General features: G+C 41.8%; 1 protein-coding gene across 2 annotated transcripts in view; it reads left to right on the top strand.

Moving 5' to 3' along the window:
• Positions 1-9,829, top strand: part of MLF1 (myeloid leukemia factor 1) — a 30,329-nt gene extending 20,500 nt beyond the window's left edge. For both annotated transcript variants that reach the window (XM_067546433.1, XM_067546485.1), the window contains exons 4-7: positions 4,257-4,385; positions 5,547-5,706; positions 6,029-6,161; positions 7,450-9,829. In XM_067546433.1, the coding sequence (XP_067402534.1) occupies positions 4,257-4,385; positions 5,547-5,706; positions 6,029-6,161; positions 7,450-7,561 (534 nt within the window). In that variant the 3' untranslated portion in view covers positions 7,562-9,829. The remainder of the gene's footprint in view (positions 1-4,256; positions 4,386-5,546; positions 5,707-6,028; positions 6,162-7,449) is intronic.
• The last annotated feature ends 4,659 nt before the right edge of the window (positions 9,830-14,488 follow it).

Raw genomic sequence — 14,488 nt, 5'->3', positions numbered from 1 at the left:
CCAGCCACCGGTGTCTCCTCGCAGGGAGCCTCCCCCGACTCCTGGAAGTGGGGGAGTGCCCTTGCAAGGGCCATCGACGCTGGAGGCGTTCGTCGCGGCAAAGGCCCTCTTAGCCTTGCCTACGACTCCGTCCCCCCCTCGGCCGACGGGCGCGGGACTAGCGTCTCGGGGCAAACCCGTGCTGGGTAGCCCCGGTGGGTGGAGGAAACATTGCTCTCCATCCTCACCCAGACGGCCACGGAGGGTGGAGAGCGCATCCCCTCCAAGTCGTCGAGCACCGCGGCACCGGGAGCGGTCAGGAGGCACCAAGAACCGGCGCAGAAGTGTCAGCGCCAACTCTGATACTACCCATAGCTCGAGCTCGAGCTCTCCAGTGCGGGGCAGGTTGCGGCATCGCTCTCCGAGCAACACCCGGGCGGCACCGAGTAATGTCGACCCCAAGGCCCCCTCAGCCCCAGCTGCAGCAGCACCGTCTCTTCCAGCACCGACTGCGGCACAGACGATGTCGGGACCGGTTACGACGCCGGTCTTGTCAGCGGCATCTCATGTCCTCTTGGCGTGGTCCGCCTTAATGGGCCAGTCCACGGTACCTCCAGGGCTACTAGCGGTAGGGGGGTGCGGTACCGCCGGCACCGATGTATCCGCCGGCATCCTGAGCCTTGGTGCGATTGAAGAGGTCCCGGGGAGGGAAAAGGGAAAGGGATTTTATTCCAGATACTTCCTGATCCCCAAGGCCAAGGGCGGCCTAAGACCGATCCTGGACCTCCGCCGTCTGAATAGATATATCAGACGTATCAAGTTCCGTATGGTATCCCTAGCCTCCATAATTCCGGCATTAGACCCAGGGGATTGGTACGCGGCCCTTGATCTAAAGGATGCCTATTTTCACATCTCCATTTTGCCAGGGCATAGGAGATTCTTGAGATTTACAATAGAAGGAGGTCACTATCAATTTGCGGCCCTCCCTTTTGGCCTGTCGTCATCTCCGAGGGTTTTCACTAAGTGTATGGCTGTAGTGGTGGCCTACTTACGCCGTAGGGGGGTTCAGATCTTCCCATACCTGGATAACTGGCTCATTAAGGGCAGATCCAGGTCTCAAGTGCAAAACAGCCTGGAGTTGGTCTGCGCCACATGCACCAGACTGGGGCTTTTCATCAATGAACAGAAGTCCACACTTACCCTGGTGCAGCGCATTGACTTTATTGGGGCTACGCTTGATGCTGTTCAGGCCAGAGCCTTCCTGCCATGACTGCGTTTCGAGGCAATGGGTTCCATTATCGCAGAGTTGCATAGGTCCCCCATGACGACAGCTAGGCGCTGCCTGCAGCTGTTGGGACATATAGCAGCCTCCACCTATGTGGTAAGGCTAGCTCGCCTCAAGCTAAGACCCTTGCAGGCCTGGTTAGCTTCGGTCTATGTTCCCTCCACACATGTACTGACAAAGGTGGTCACGATTCCCCCACAGGTGCTGTCCTCCCTTCGTTGGTGGATGAACCCGAGAGAGATGCTCAAAGGAGTCCCATTCAGAGATCTGGCTCCGTCCGTAACCCTTATCACGGATGCCTTGGATGTGGGATGGGGAGCCCACATCAGCGGCAATCTGGTCACCCAAGGGTTATGGTCACCGATGGAGAGAGCCCTACACATCAACGTCCGCGAGCTCAGGGCAGTCCATTTGGCCTGCAAAACCTTGCTCAGATTCCTGAAGGGCAGGGCGGTACGGGTCCTCACGGACAATATGGCAGCCATGTTCTATATGAACAGGCAAGGGGGAGCGCGTTCCTCGGCCCTATGCCAGGAAGCCACGCGTCTCTGGGAATTTGCAGTGAGGCACAACTTTCATTTGTTTGCCTATCACCTCCCGGGGAACAGGAACGACGAGGCGGACCGCCTCAGTCGCTCGTTCTCTCCCAGGCACGAGTGGTCGCTGCACCAGGAGGTGGCAGCTTTAATCTTCCAAGAGTGGGGAGTTCCCCAACTGGACCTGTTCGCGTCGTCTTGGAACAGGAAGTGCCCCACTTACTGCTCGCTTCGAGGTCGCGAGCCGGGCTCCCTTTCCGACGCGTTCCTAGTGGAATGGGGAGGGGCCCTCATGTATGCATTTCCCCCTATTCCGCTCCTCCCTCAGGTCCTCAAGATCAAGAGGGACAAAGCAAATGTCATATTGATTGCCCCAGCGTGGCTGAGGCAGTACTGGTACAGTACCTATCTATCCACCTATCTATCGCCACACTGATTACACTCCCCAGGCGATACAACCTGCTCTCCCAGGACCAGGGGCGCCTTCTGCACCCGGATCTGGACTCCCTCCATCTAACAGCCTGAAGACTCTCTGGCTGACGGAAAGTGAAAGGGCCTGTTCCTTCCAGGTCCAGCAGATTCTGCTAGGTAGCAGAAAACCCTCCACACAGGTTACATACCGAGCTAAGTGGAGGCGCTTTACGGGTTGGGCGGAAGCCAGGGGTATCACACCAACCTGCTCACATCTACAGGTGATTCTAGAGTACCTTCTACACCTTAAAACCCAGGGTTTAGCCTTGGCATCCCTGAAGGTACACTTGGCGGCTATTTCGGCTTTTCACCAGCTGCTGCAAGGGCGGTCGCTGTTTTCCCACCCCATGTCGGTTAGATTTTTGAAAGGGGTGGAGAGGGTGTTTCCTCAGGTTCGAGATCCAATCCCCCCCTGGGATTTAAACCTGGTCCTCACCATGTTGACAGGACCCCCTTTGAACCCATGGCCACATGCTCCCTGCTACTCCTCTCCTGGAAGGTAGCGTTCCTGGTGGCCATCACTTCGGCCAGGAGGGTCTCTGAGATAAGAGCCTTAACTTCGGAGCCCCCCTATACGGTCTTTTATAAGGATAAGGTCAGGTTGAGGCCCCACCCAGCCTTCCTTCCCAAGGTGGTGTCCCAATTCTACTGTAACCAAGACATTTTCCTCCCTGTGTTTTTCCCAAAACCCCATGGTTCGGAAGACGAATGGAGATGGCATTCACTGGATGTCAGGAGGGCCCTGGCACGCTACGTGGAGAGGACGAGACCCTTCCGTAAATCGTCACAGCTGTTCGTAGCAGTGGCAGACAGGATGAAGGGTTCTCCCGTCTCCACCCAGCGGATCTCTTCTTGGATCACGTCTTGCATTAAGGCGTGTTACGAGCAGGCGAAAGTGTCTTTACCAGGAACGGTGACGGCACATTCGACTAGGGCTCAAGCCTCTTCGGCAGCCTTCCTAGAGAACGTGCCACTGCAGGACATCTGTAGGGCAGCCACCTGGTCGTCAGTTCACACTTTCACGACCCATTATGCCATTGTCCAACAGGCTAGAGACGACGCAGCGGTTGACAGAGCCGTATTGAGTAGAGCTGCTCGTCAGTGACTCCTACCCGCCTCCATGGGTATGGCTACTCAATCACCTAAATTGGAATGCATGTGAGCAATCACTCGATGATAGAAAACAGGGTTACTTACCAGTAACTGTTGTTCTTTGAGATGTGTTGCTCATATCATTTCCAAACCCACCCCCCGTCCCCGCTGTCGGAGTCGGCAGAAAGAAGGGACTGGGGACCCGCGGGGCCAGCAGTGCCCTTTATACCGCGACATGAGCGTGGCACTCCAGGGGGCGCCTGAGCTGGCCCTGCGGGCAGGCTAAGGGAAAAAGGTTCCGGGAATCTGTGCACGGGGCGCGCACACACCTAAATTGGAATGGATATGAGCAACACATCTCGAAGAACAACAGTTACTGGTAAGTAACCCTGTTTTAAGGTGCTCTGGTAAACCAGTTTTGTCATTATTAGTACTTGAAGACAATAGAACACACCAATGTCTTGACACCCTCATCCTCCCCAGTACATTACATAGCAAGACTATTTTATTATTTAAGTGCAAACCGTGTGCTTAGCTCTATATAGGACACACACATAAAGATAGTTCCTTCCCTTAAGGAGCTGGCACTCTGAGGTGCCAGTCCTGCAATAAAACTCCACAAAAGCACACCCCCATTGAAGTCAGTAGGGCTATTTGGGGGCACAGGGATCCCTCTGTGTGGATATTCTGCATGATCAGGGCTTAAAGTAAGATTCACTGGGAAATACAGTAATGGCAGTCTCAGACTTTTTTCCCTATTTTTTCCTGATATAATTCCTCAAAAGTAATATAGAGATGGAGAAGGTGTCTAATGTGGGTTATTGTTCTTTCTTCTTAGGTTATCTGTCAGCTTTAATTTTTTTACTTATTAATTTGAAGTGTATCAATTTCAGGATCAACTCTCACTCAATCCAGATGCACATTCATTCAGTTCTTCTTCTGTGATGACATACTCCAAGACAGGTGATGAACCACCAAAGGTTTTCCAAGCTTCAGCTCAGACCCGCACAGCTCCAGGAGGTGTAAGTATTCTTGAGACACAGCTGAAGAGTTTTATTAAATTTATCAGAATGTAAATTAATGTAGACTGAAGTTCAGTCTTCTTTAAAATACTTACTGGGGTCAATGATTTTTGTGATTTAGAAAGATATACACTATTGCTATATCTTAAAGTAGATATTGTTTAAAAATACTCTTTAAGGCATTGTATTCCATGCTATCCCTTACAAAGCTACTTGTTATACCCCTTTTCTCAAAGGCTGAAAAGGTGAGTGATATAGCTACCAGTTCTGCATTCGCTGCTTTTTGAGCCACTGTATAATGTCATACTCCTTTTGGCTATTTGGGCCTATTTACACCTAAATATTTGCACAAACATAAGATACTAAAAGTTTCTGGATTTATACACAACTTTACCTAAAATCACTGTATGTACCCATAATAGCTATTATGATTAACTGTTGAGCCCAACGTACTTGACTTTTAAATGCTTACATAATGCTTCAGATGAAGATGTCCTCATTAGCTTCCTTGCAGCTGTTGTGCATCTAATTCTGCTAAGAAATTCAAATTTAAATTTGAACCCTCAAGCGAGGTTCATGAAAGATTATATGCATGCAGTATAAGGCTGCTGAAAATATCCCACAGCCAATCATGTCAGAGCTCAAGCCAGCACTTGGTTATCAAAAAGGTTCTAATAATATACCTATGAACACAGTGATAAGCAGTGACCAAGAGTTTCAAGCCAGTCAACATGACAGTCTAATAATTAGTTGCCCTTTCATGTAGAGAATACCAACACATACTTATCTGTTCTGTTGTCAAGGAAAATGTTGAAAACGCTCTGCAGGGGTTATATTTAGGCTGGGCTCTGACGGATTTTGAAACAATTAATAATAACCTGTATCCGTATTCTCTTCTTAAAAACCTTTGAGTGGTAATACTCTTATTTCCTGTCTGCCAACAGTGAGATGAGTATTATTTGCTCTATACTTTGTTTGAGCTATCAATCTTTCAGCCAGTGCAACAAAAATAGATTCAGTAGGAAGCATCTGTTTTTTCCATAAAATTAATTTTAAAGCAAATATATTTTGAGTTAAAAATACAATTCTGAAAACTAATTTGGATAGTCCACTTTCTCAATTGAAGTAGCAATTGCAATATAATTTCCCTTCTTTGAACAGATCAAAGAGACTAGAAAAGCAGTTAAAGATTCTGAAAGTGGGCTGGAAAAGATGGCTGTTGGTCATCATATTCATGATCGTGCCCATGTCATTAAAAAATCAAAGAACAACAAAACTGGTGATCGAGAACTGAATCAAGAATTTATCAACTTGGATGAATGTAAGTCTTCCTGTGCACACCCCTGATTTTTAGAAAGTTCTGAGTATCCACCCTTTGTTAACCACCCTTCAGTGGTGGTGTGGATGTGTTTTGTCTTAATTTTTTTGTTTGTTAGTAGTAACTACTCATATTTGAGCATAATTTGAGTGGTAATGTTTTATGGCTTGGAGGGAATTTTTATATAATTAATATATTCATGTCCGGTTACAAAACTTTGTGTTTTAATGTAATTATTTTGACTAGTGATGTAACAATTGCAGCTAAATAATCTCTCCTATGTTTTCATCAAATTAAAACAAAAATATTTTAAAAACATTTGCAGCTGAGGCCCACATCTTTGATAAGGAATGGCAGAAGGAAATTATGAAATTTGGAACATCTGGAGCGAGATGCAATTTAGAAGCTCCAAAACACAGAAGTATCTGTAATATAAACAAGGAAGATTCATCAACCAGGTAGAAACGATTTCTGTAATGGCTCTAATTATGCTGATAACCTTTTCTTTTTCTGAGAAGAAAAATGTGTGTAAACTGTTTCATTAATAAGAAATTCCTGTTTGGAGCCTTGAGAAGAAATAATATATTTATTCCTTGCTTTTACAGATTATGTAGCTAAAGTGTAATTCACAGTAATATTTTGATATAACTAAAATTTGAGGAAATACTAGGTGTGGCTTCCAAAGTTTTGACCATTAACTTATTCGGTTATAATTTGACTTGTAAATTTTATAAATTAATTTTTTTTAGACAAGTATGCTTTTATCTCAACCAATGAAAGAGAGCAAGAGAGATACAATAATGGTAAACTGATCACATGCAAACTGGGTTCACTGTGTTAAGGCTAAATCCTAAACTCCTTACACAGAGCTGGATTGGTCCATCCCCTTGAGAAAAGAGCAGGAGAATGCCAGAAAATTGCTGTGTTCCTCTCCAGGCAGTATCCCTTGGAGTGGGATGCATAGATTCTTAGGAAGACAAGACCATCCAACCCCAGAGGCCAAGGAATCTGTGGGGAAGGAGCATGCCCCATATCTATGAAAGCAGGAGTTGTCCTGCATGGATTGTTTTCCCCAGGTTGCTCTTTTGGCTCTCTTCTTATCAGCATATCTCCATAGGAGGTATGTTGCCTTTGTCAGTCTTGTGGCTGCGTGGTATCAGCCATGGAGGAAATGTAGCAAGAGTTAATGCTGTTTCAAACTAATTTCTGGAGTGAGTAGAGAACTGTGGTAAAAAACACTCGTCCTTGCTTCACCTTCTCCCAAACCGTTCAGAGTGCCTTTCATGTGTCACTTCTACACAGTCCTAGAGGGGAAGATTGCTACATTGCACAGGCTGCATTAGCCCCTTCTTCAGTATTCCATGGGCAAGCTGTACTCATATAAACCAAGAGACAAATCCAGCTCTTGATTACTGCTCAGTTTTTAATAAGGCACAGCTCCCATTCACTTCAGTGGCTTCTGCCTTTATGCAGTTTTGCTGCTATCTCTTAACAAATACATTGGTACACAATAAACTCAACAAAAAGTCTATGCTGCTAAGATTTCTCATCCACTGAAACATGCTAGTAGTTTTAACAGCAGAGGATGTTGCCAAGTTGTAAAATATGTATTATAAAGGCCTACATAAAAATAATTAGATTATTCATTGTGTGTCTTGTAAATGGTGAACAATATGATGCATTGGCCAAGTATTTTTTCCAAATATTATACAATAGTCTTGATTGTGGTTTTGGTTTTTGTTTCAGGGAGAAGCCCAACCCAAAAACACTGATCAGAGGATCTAGAAAACCTGAAGTTTCTGTGGAGAACCTCAGTGTGAAAGGATCACATGTCCCAATCAAAACCGGCAAAAGATAAACGGCTTTTATAGTGATTTGGGTGGGGTCTTTTTCAGAGAAGATAATGGTGCTGGATCATATATATAAGACCAATCCCTGGTTTTTAAGCATGTGTACCTTGCTCAGCTAGTCATTTGACCACTGAATGTTCTTGAAGACCTCTGCTTTTTGGCTACTATATCTGGTTCTGAGCAGTAAAAGAAAATAATTAGCATTGAAAAGCACTTTATTGGGTTATCACTTTTCTGTATACTGTTTAAAGCTATAATATTTTGCCTTCCAAGACTTTTTTCCTACAATTATGATAATCTCTCAAATTTTTCAGCAAGCTTGGTGATAAAACTGCATTATTACCCATGCAATACAACTTACACAGGAACAAAATTCACTCCTCTTAAAATTATTTTTGTGGCTGAAGCAATACCAGTGTGGTTTTGGTGAAATGCCAATTAATCAAAACTCTAGTGTATTATAGCCAGCATGGCTTAAGATTTAAAATTTCACTTTAATATTATTAAATAGCGTGCGAATTACATACTATTTTACAATTGCCAGATTCATGGTGATTGCCCTGATTTCAGAATATTAATTGATTCTAAAAATAAGTAGTCAAGTAACTTGTTTTTGTGTAAAATTTAAGTTTATCAACATTCTTATCTTATATATCACGTTTGCATAGTTGATTTTCTGTATATAGTTTATTGGTTTCCATGGCTTTATATTGTATCTCCGAAGTAGATCTACATCCTTTTTGTGTTTCCTTTGAAGGTGACCCATTATTTTCACCATTGCAGATACTCTATACTAGGGCTAGAGTTAAGTAACTTGATGGGTTTTCTATCTTCTGTGGCAATACATTGCCGTTCCTTTTTATGGAAAATAGCTATGACTGTTGGCGTTCTTAACCAGATTGATATGGGAATCAAACCTGATTCAACAGACAGTAGAAGTATATGAACTGAACACTGAATAATGACACCATTCCCTCTGTAACTGATTGTTTTAAAAACGTGTGCAGGAAAAGGTACTTGTAGTCAGTCTTATTCTTGTATCAGCTAAACTTATGGCTGTGTTATATTATTTTGTGTCCTGATTTTTAATTTAAAGGAATTCAGGATCTGGTAAACCTAAAAATTGTTGGCCTCTCTTGAAAATTTTACTGTTTCAAAGTTCTCCTCGTTTGGTACTTTTTTTGTTTTATTTTGTTTAAAGTTTCCTTGGCTTAAAATTATTAGGAGAAAATGAACTGTATGACATTTTGGGAAAAGTAAACCTCTTAATGTATGTTATCTGTGTCAAAGTTCATGCATCATATTGTTATTTGGAATGAATCATAGATGACATATGAATACATGCCTGAACAAAGATTATTTTATTATTAATTATTATTTCTATTTTTAAGTTACAGCATTTGATTTCTCACAGCCAAGATCTACACTTTTTTAATCATATCAACCTCAGAGGTGTCTTTAAAACATGCTTGCCCTTAAACTATATTGATTTTTTTCCTGAAGATCCCTAAATTATTTAATATTATTATTCTTTCTTACATATAACGTGCCCTGCTTAAGTGTATTTTTTAATGGAAGACTGTTTTTTCTCTGCTTGCTTAATGCAAGGGTTTCCTTCAAGTATTATAGTAAAAGCCAGTATCTATGGGTTCATGTTACTAAGACCCTTTTGTAGTGCATACATCTTAGTCAGATTCAGACTTATTTACATCTAAATAAGTCTTAATCTGAAAATGTACTGTCCTTAGAAACTAACTAACATACAAATTTGAGGTGTGATCCTGTTTTCATTGAAGATAATGGGGATCTTGCCACTGATTTCATTTAGAGCAAGATTAGACTGTTGATGTATGTTTCAGTTGTGTCACCTAAATTCTCTTAATAACAAGCAATGTAACTGAACATTTGCACATTAAGATTGTAATGTAATATTAAAATCAAATCAGAAGGAAATCTTCTCTTTAGAACTCTGTAACTTCATTAAAAAAAATCTGTTACAGCCCTTCACATTATTTGACTATACTTAACCTTATCTCTTTATATCTTTTATGTGTGTGTACTTGGAGAAGAAACATTACAGACACATACTTAAGGTACTTAATTCTTTATTAAATAAGAAGTTACTATGATTGTAAAGAAGCAATGGAGAACTAATACACATTGCTGAGTTTGATGTAATGTAAAATAATATTATAAAAGGTAATGCAGGAAAAGTTGTTTCTAAACATAAAAATATAATTCTTTGATAATAAAGAGTTATTTATTCTTTAACCTTTCATTTTTTGCATAGTTTGTACCACAGTGTGCATTTTGTTTGGTTTGAGAGGTGATAAAACATTTTCATACTTGGCCACTGACAGCAATATTCTGGAGGGAAGTAATTGTGCTGGCTATTAAAAGAAAAACACGCAGGTAAAAATGCAACAAGGAAAAGATGGGAAAACAATTCTTAATATCTGTAACTGTGCAATGACTGGATTTATGACAGGTGATTGTTTCAGTTAGTAGAGTACTTCTCTTTACTATCACTGAGTAATGTGTATCACCACAGCGAAGATTGAGATTCAAGCTGTCCAGAGTTATATAGCTCTTTACCTAAGTCAAGGTAAATGAAATATCTCCCATATTCATCTGAGGTTCTCACCTGGCTGCGTTTTGTTTTGTATTTTTCCTTCTGGCTTCAAATGGTTGTTTGTAAGAAATCAATCTTCTTTTACGATATAGACACTTATGCACCAGGACAGAGACTACTAACTCTCTTTTTGCAAAAGCTACTGAATGGCTTTCAAATGGTTATAACATTTGGACATTATTGACCTGGACTTGAACTTGTAGCCTCCATGTGAAAGGTAAAAAGTTCCAGAGGGGTAGCCGTGTTAGTCTGTACACAGCAAAAACAACGAAAGTCCTGTAGCACCTTAAAGACTAAGAAATTTCTGCGGGCATAAGATTTTGTGTGCTGCAACCCACTTCGTCAGATGCATGAAATGGAAATCACAGATAGGAGGTATATATATACATCAAAGGGTAAGAAACAACAATGGGGAGGGCAAGTGCTAACAAAGTCAATTCAGTTAGAATAGATGAGACCTATTCACAACTGTTGATTAGAAGGTGAGAATGTGTGAACAGTGACAATTACTTCTTGTAATAAGAACCATTCCAAGTCCCTATTCAGACGCAGTCTGATTGTATCAAGTTTGCATATGAGTTCCAGCTCTGCAGAATTGGATCTGGGTCTGAATAGGGACTTGGAATGGTTATAAATCTGACACCTCTCCCATGCTTTACATATTTTAATTCCATGCTCTTCAATGTAGGATGGTTGAAGATTATTCTTTTGAGTAGGAGTGCACCTGAGGTATAAAGAGCTCCACATGAGGTTGTCATTATAAGATGGGGTTACACCACCTATCCCAAAACCACCCATGACTAGCGAAATTGACCATGGCAGAGTAAAAGATGACACACTGGAAATAGGTTTCATTAGGGAAAGAACCTGTTCTTTCACCTGCTTGATGAAAATTTTATTGTTGAAGTTGCAATGGGTTGGGATATGCATGCATTCAATTTCCTTGTGTAGTGATTCCAGGCCCTGTAACAACCCTACATTATTCTGTTATTAAAACTCAATACTTAGTGCCTAATTTTCACAGTGGCCTCAGTCTGGTGGCTGAGCTTTGGTGCCCAACATTCAAACTACATATGTATATTTGCATACACCATCAACATAGATAGACATCTGTTAGACTTGGGCATGGAAGTTTGAATTTTATATCACATTGGATTCTGAGTCCTCAGATGTATTAGTGCAACTGAATGCTCCAGGCCCTGAGTCAGCAAAGCACCTAAGCATCAGCCAAGAAGCTTATTACTGGAAGGCCAAATTATGCCTGACTTACTTATACAAGCAATCTAATTGGAGTCAGTAGGGCTTCTTGCAGGAGTAAGATGACATGAAATTAGATCATGAATTTTAAACACGCACTATACCTGTTTGACTAGATGACGGTCCATTATTTATTATTTGTATTACAGTAGCACCTAGAGGTACCAATCAAGATAAAAAAAACCACATTATGCTAAATATTGCACAAACACATAATGAGAGACAGTCCCTGCCCTGACAAGGTTACAGTAGAGAGACAAAGGACGGGAGGGGAAATGGGCACAGAGAGGTTAAGTAACTTGTACAGTGTCATGCACCTGTTCAGTGCAGATTTTTCTCAAAATTTATCTGTGCAGTTAGTTTTAAATTCTGTTTCCTTAATAATATAAAGATAATGGATTTACTTGTACTAAACTTATTGTCAAATTCTGCCTGTGCAGCCCCATTGACGAGTGAAGATACAAGAGTATAACTAAGGCCAGAATTTTATGGCTTTTATTTAGTTTCCATCAAAGTATTTTTGATTCCTGGCGGTACATTACTGTTCACCTGAACACTTAAACAGTAAGTGCTCCAGTAGTTCCTCTACCCTCTTTCCCCACAACCATATGTTAAACTTCAAGAACAATAAATCATGTAAATGACATCTGTGGTAGAACAGCTGATGAAGGCTTCAATCAGAAAGGAATTTCCCAGATGTAGATACTGCTTGCAAGCTTTGTGTTGTATGTGCTGTGGCACTACACATTGTGTACATATCTAAAATTACCAGTTGATTTAGGAATGCCAAACATAGAAGTACAGTACAGAGAGGTGTGGGTACATGAATGGATGAATTATTTGGCCATACGCCAGAGTTGGTTCTTTTAATAACTGATCTCCAAACATATTAAAGAATAAAAAGCTGAACTAAAATAACTGAAGAATGTGTATTCCTATCAAAGAACCAGACAGGGATTTGCTGTATTCCTTTGTATTCCAACTTGCTGAAGTTCAAGTTGTGATTAGAGTTGCTGCTATTACTAAAATGATCTAAGATTGTTTGGAAGTAGTGATCCATTTTAGCAGAAAACTCCATGATGGCTGTAACTCTTCTAACTACTCTGAAAAATAGGAAAAGTGAAAATGTGATAATGTTTTGCATTGGTGAATAGCAATGAATTAATGGATGGTTCTTACAGGAAGCTATTGTGACAATGTTTTAACCAAATATAGGTCACTAGATACTCAAATTGCAGTCTTATTGAACCAGTCTGTCCAAGCACAACATACTGCATTAGGAATGTTTATACATCTCTCCTTGCCATCATCTGCTATCATTAATCCCTGCTCTGATGTACAGATCCAGAGTACTCTGAGGAGAATTTCAAGGCATAAAAACCAAGTTAAAGTTTTAAATCTTCCTCTTTGGCAAATATCTGTGATTTGTGTTCAGGGTGCAACAACCGTTTGAGAGGTGGCAGAATAAACTAGAAAGTAGTGCATGCATTGTGCTTATGCACCAATACATAGTGCAATCAAAAACATTTAGCAGTGACAGCACAAGCATTCTGAATGTTTCTGCTTCCTTGTTCTAGGGACCACAACCATGTCCCGAGATAAAATAATTAGACTTTAGAGCAGCCTAGCTTTTAATTTTCCCCTGTCCTCAGAAAATGGCTTAATAATTTACATTGGGGCTTAAAAAATCAATTTACCATTGGCAAGTGAGGAGCTTTTCTTGATGAAGGAGGGTGCATAAGACATAAATTACTACAGATTGTATCCTTTTATTTAAAAAAAAATCCCTTCCCTATATTGTGAAGATAACGATATGAATGTGAACTAGTTCAGAGCTGTCATCCTTCTGCTATCCCGCTTTAGTGCCTCTGCTGCAGCTCAGTGTAAGCAGTGACATATAAAGATGGAGCGGTAAAGCTTACACAAACATGTCAGTTTTACTCCTCCGCTGCACAACAAAGTTCTGAGCAGCTGCAGAGGCAGATCTTGGAGTTACTTGATGTGGATGAGAACCCTAAAAGAAGAGGTACGCAATGGCCACTTCTTTCCATCCATCCTTCCTTCTCTCCCCTGGCACAAAAACCAGGAGGGGCCCAGCGGAAAATAGAGCAATGGAGACTACCCCCTCACAGCAGCCAGGAGACTCTTGGGAAAGATAGTAGTAGTTGGAGACATCATTCTATCCTTCTTTCAGTCATGAGGCTACGGTAGGAGGTAGAACAGCAGAGACAGAGATCCAGCCTGCTTTGTATCATCCAGGAAACTGTGTACAGGAGAATAGGTGAGATCCTCCACATTTGCAGTAGAGAAGAGCCTTGGTTGGGAAGAGAACAGACAGTGAGGATAAAGTTTAACATTTGCTACATATACCAGACAGTGACATATGGAAGATTAGGGCCACCAGCAATTTCCAGGCCAGCACCCTAGTAAAAATCTCAGTACCCTCTGGCCCTTTGGCAGCACCTGGCTTCTCACCAGGGCGTTGCTGTTGGACCTGTCTGGTGGCCACCCTTATCCCGTCCCTAGTATATCAGGCTCTGGCTAACGTTTTGTATATTTTTCAAGTCTTCTATTACATATTTATAGCACAGTTCATCCCAAATGATCTTGGAAGCAGTGCCATTGAAATGTAGCCACTGTGGGTGGGCAGTAACATGCACTACAGTATTGCTGGAGGACACATTCAGTGAGGTATCCTCAGCTATACATTTTTTTAATCAGTGCAATGGAGCTTTACTGTCTATAAAGAACTGACAAAGCTTTAATTTTTAAGATTTTGTTGGGAAGACGCACATGCCCCAGCCTCTTCCCCTTCACACACATTTATAGTGCATGGTATGACATTTTCCTACTTTAGAAAGATGCTAAGCTGGCTCTGCTGCAATTTGATTTATGATTCCACAGTGTCTTAAATCTTCAGACCTGGCTTACACCTTTAAACCATTCCTTCTTGTTCACTTTTGGGATTGAATTCCTCCTATTACCGTGAACTGCTCTACACTGCTGAATGGGCTTCAACATTCCAGGAAAGTCTTTTTGATCTAAC

Source organism: Emydura macquarii, unplaced genomic scaffold (assembly GCF_026122565.2).
Source record: "Emydura macquarii macquarii isolate MOO-44397 ecotype Brisbane River unplaced genomic scaffold, CSIRO-AGI_Emac_v2 contig_18, whole genome shotgun sequence".
NCBI classification, from domain to species: domain Eukaryota; kingdom Metazoa; phylum Chordata; order Testudines; family Chelidae; genus Emydura; species Emydura macquarii.
Note: the sequence above shows the minus strand (reverse complement) of the source record. Positions and strands in the feature narration are given on the sequence as shown.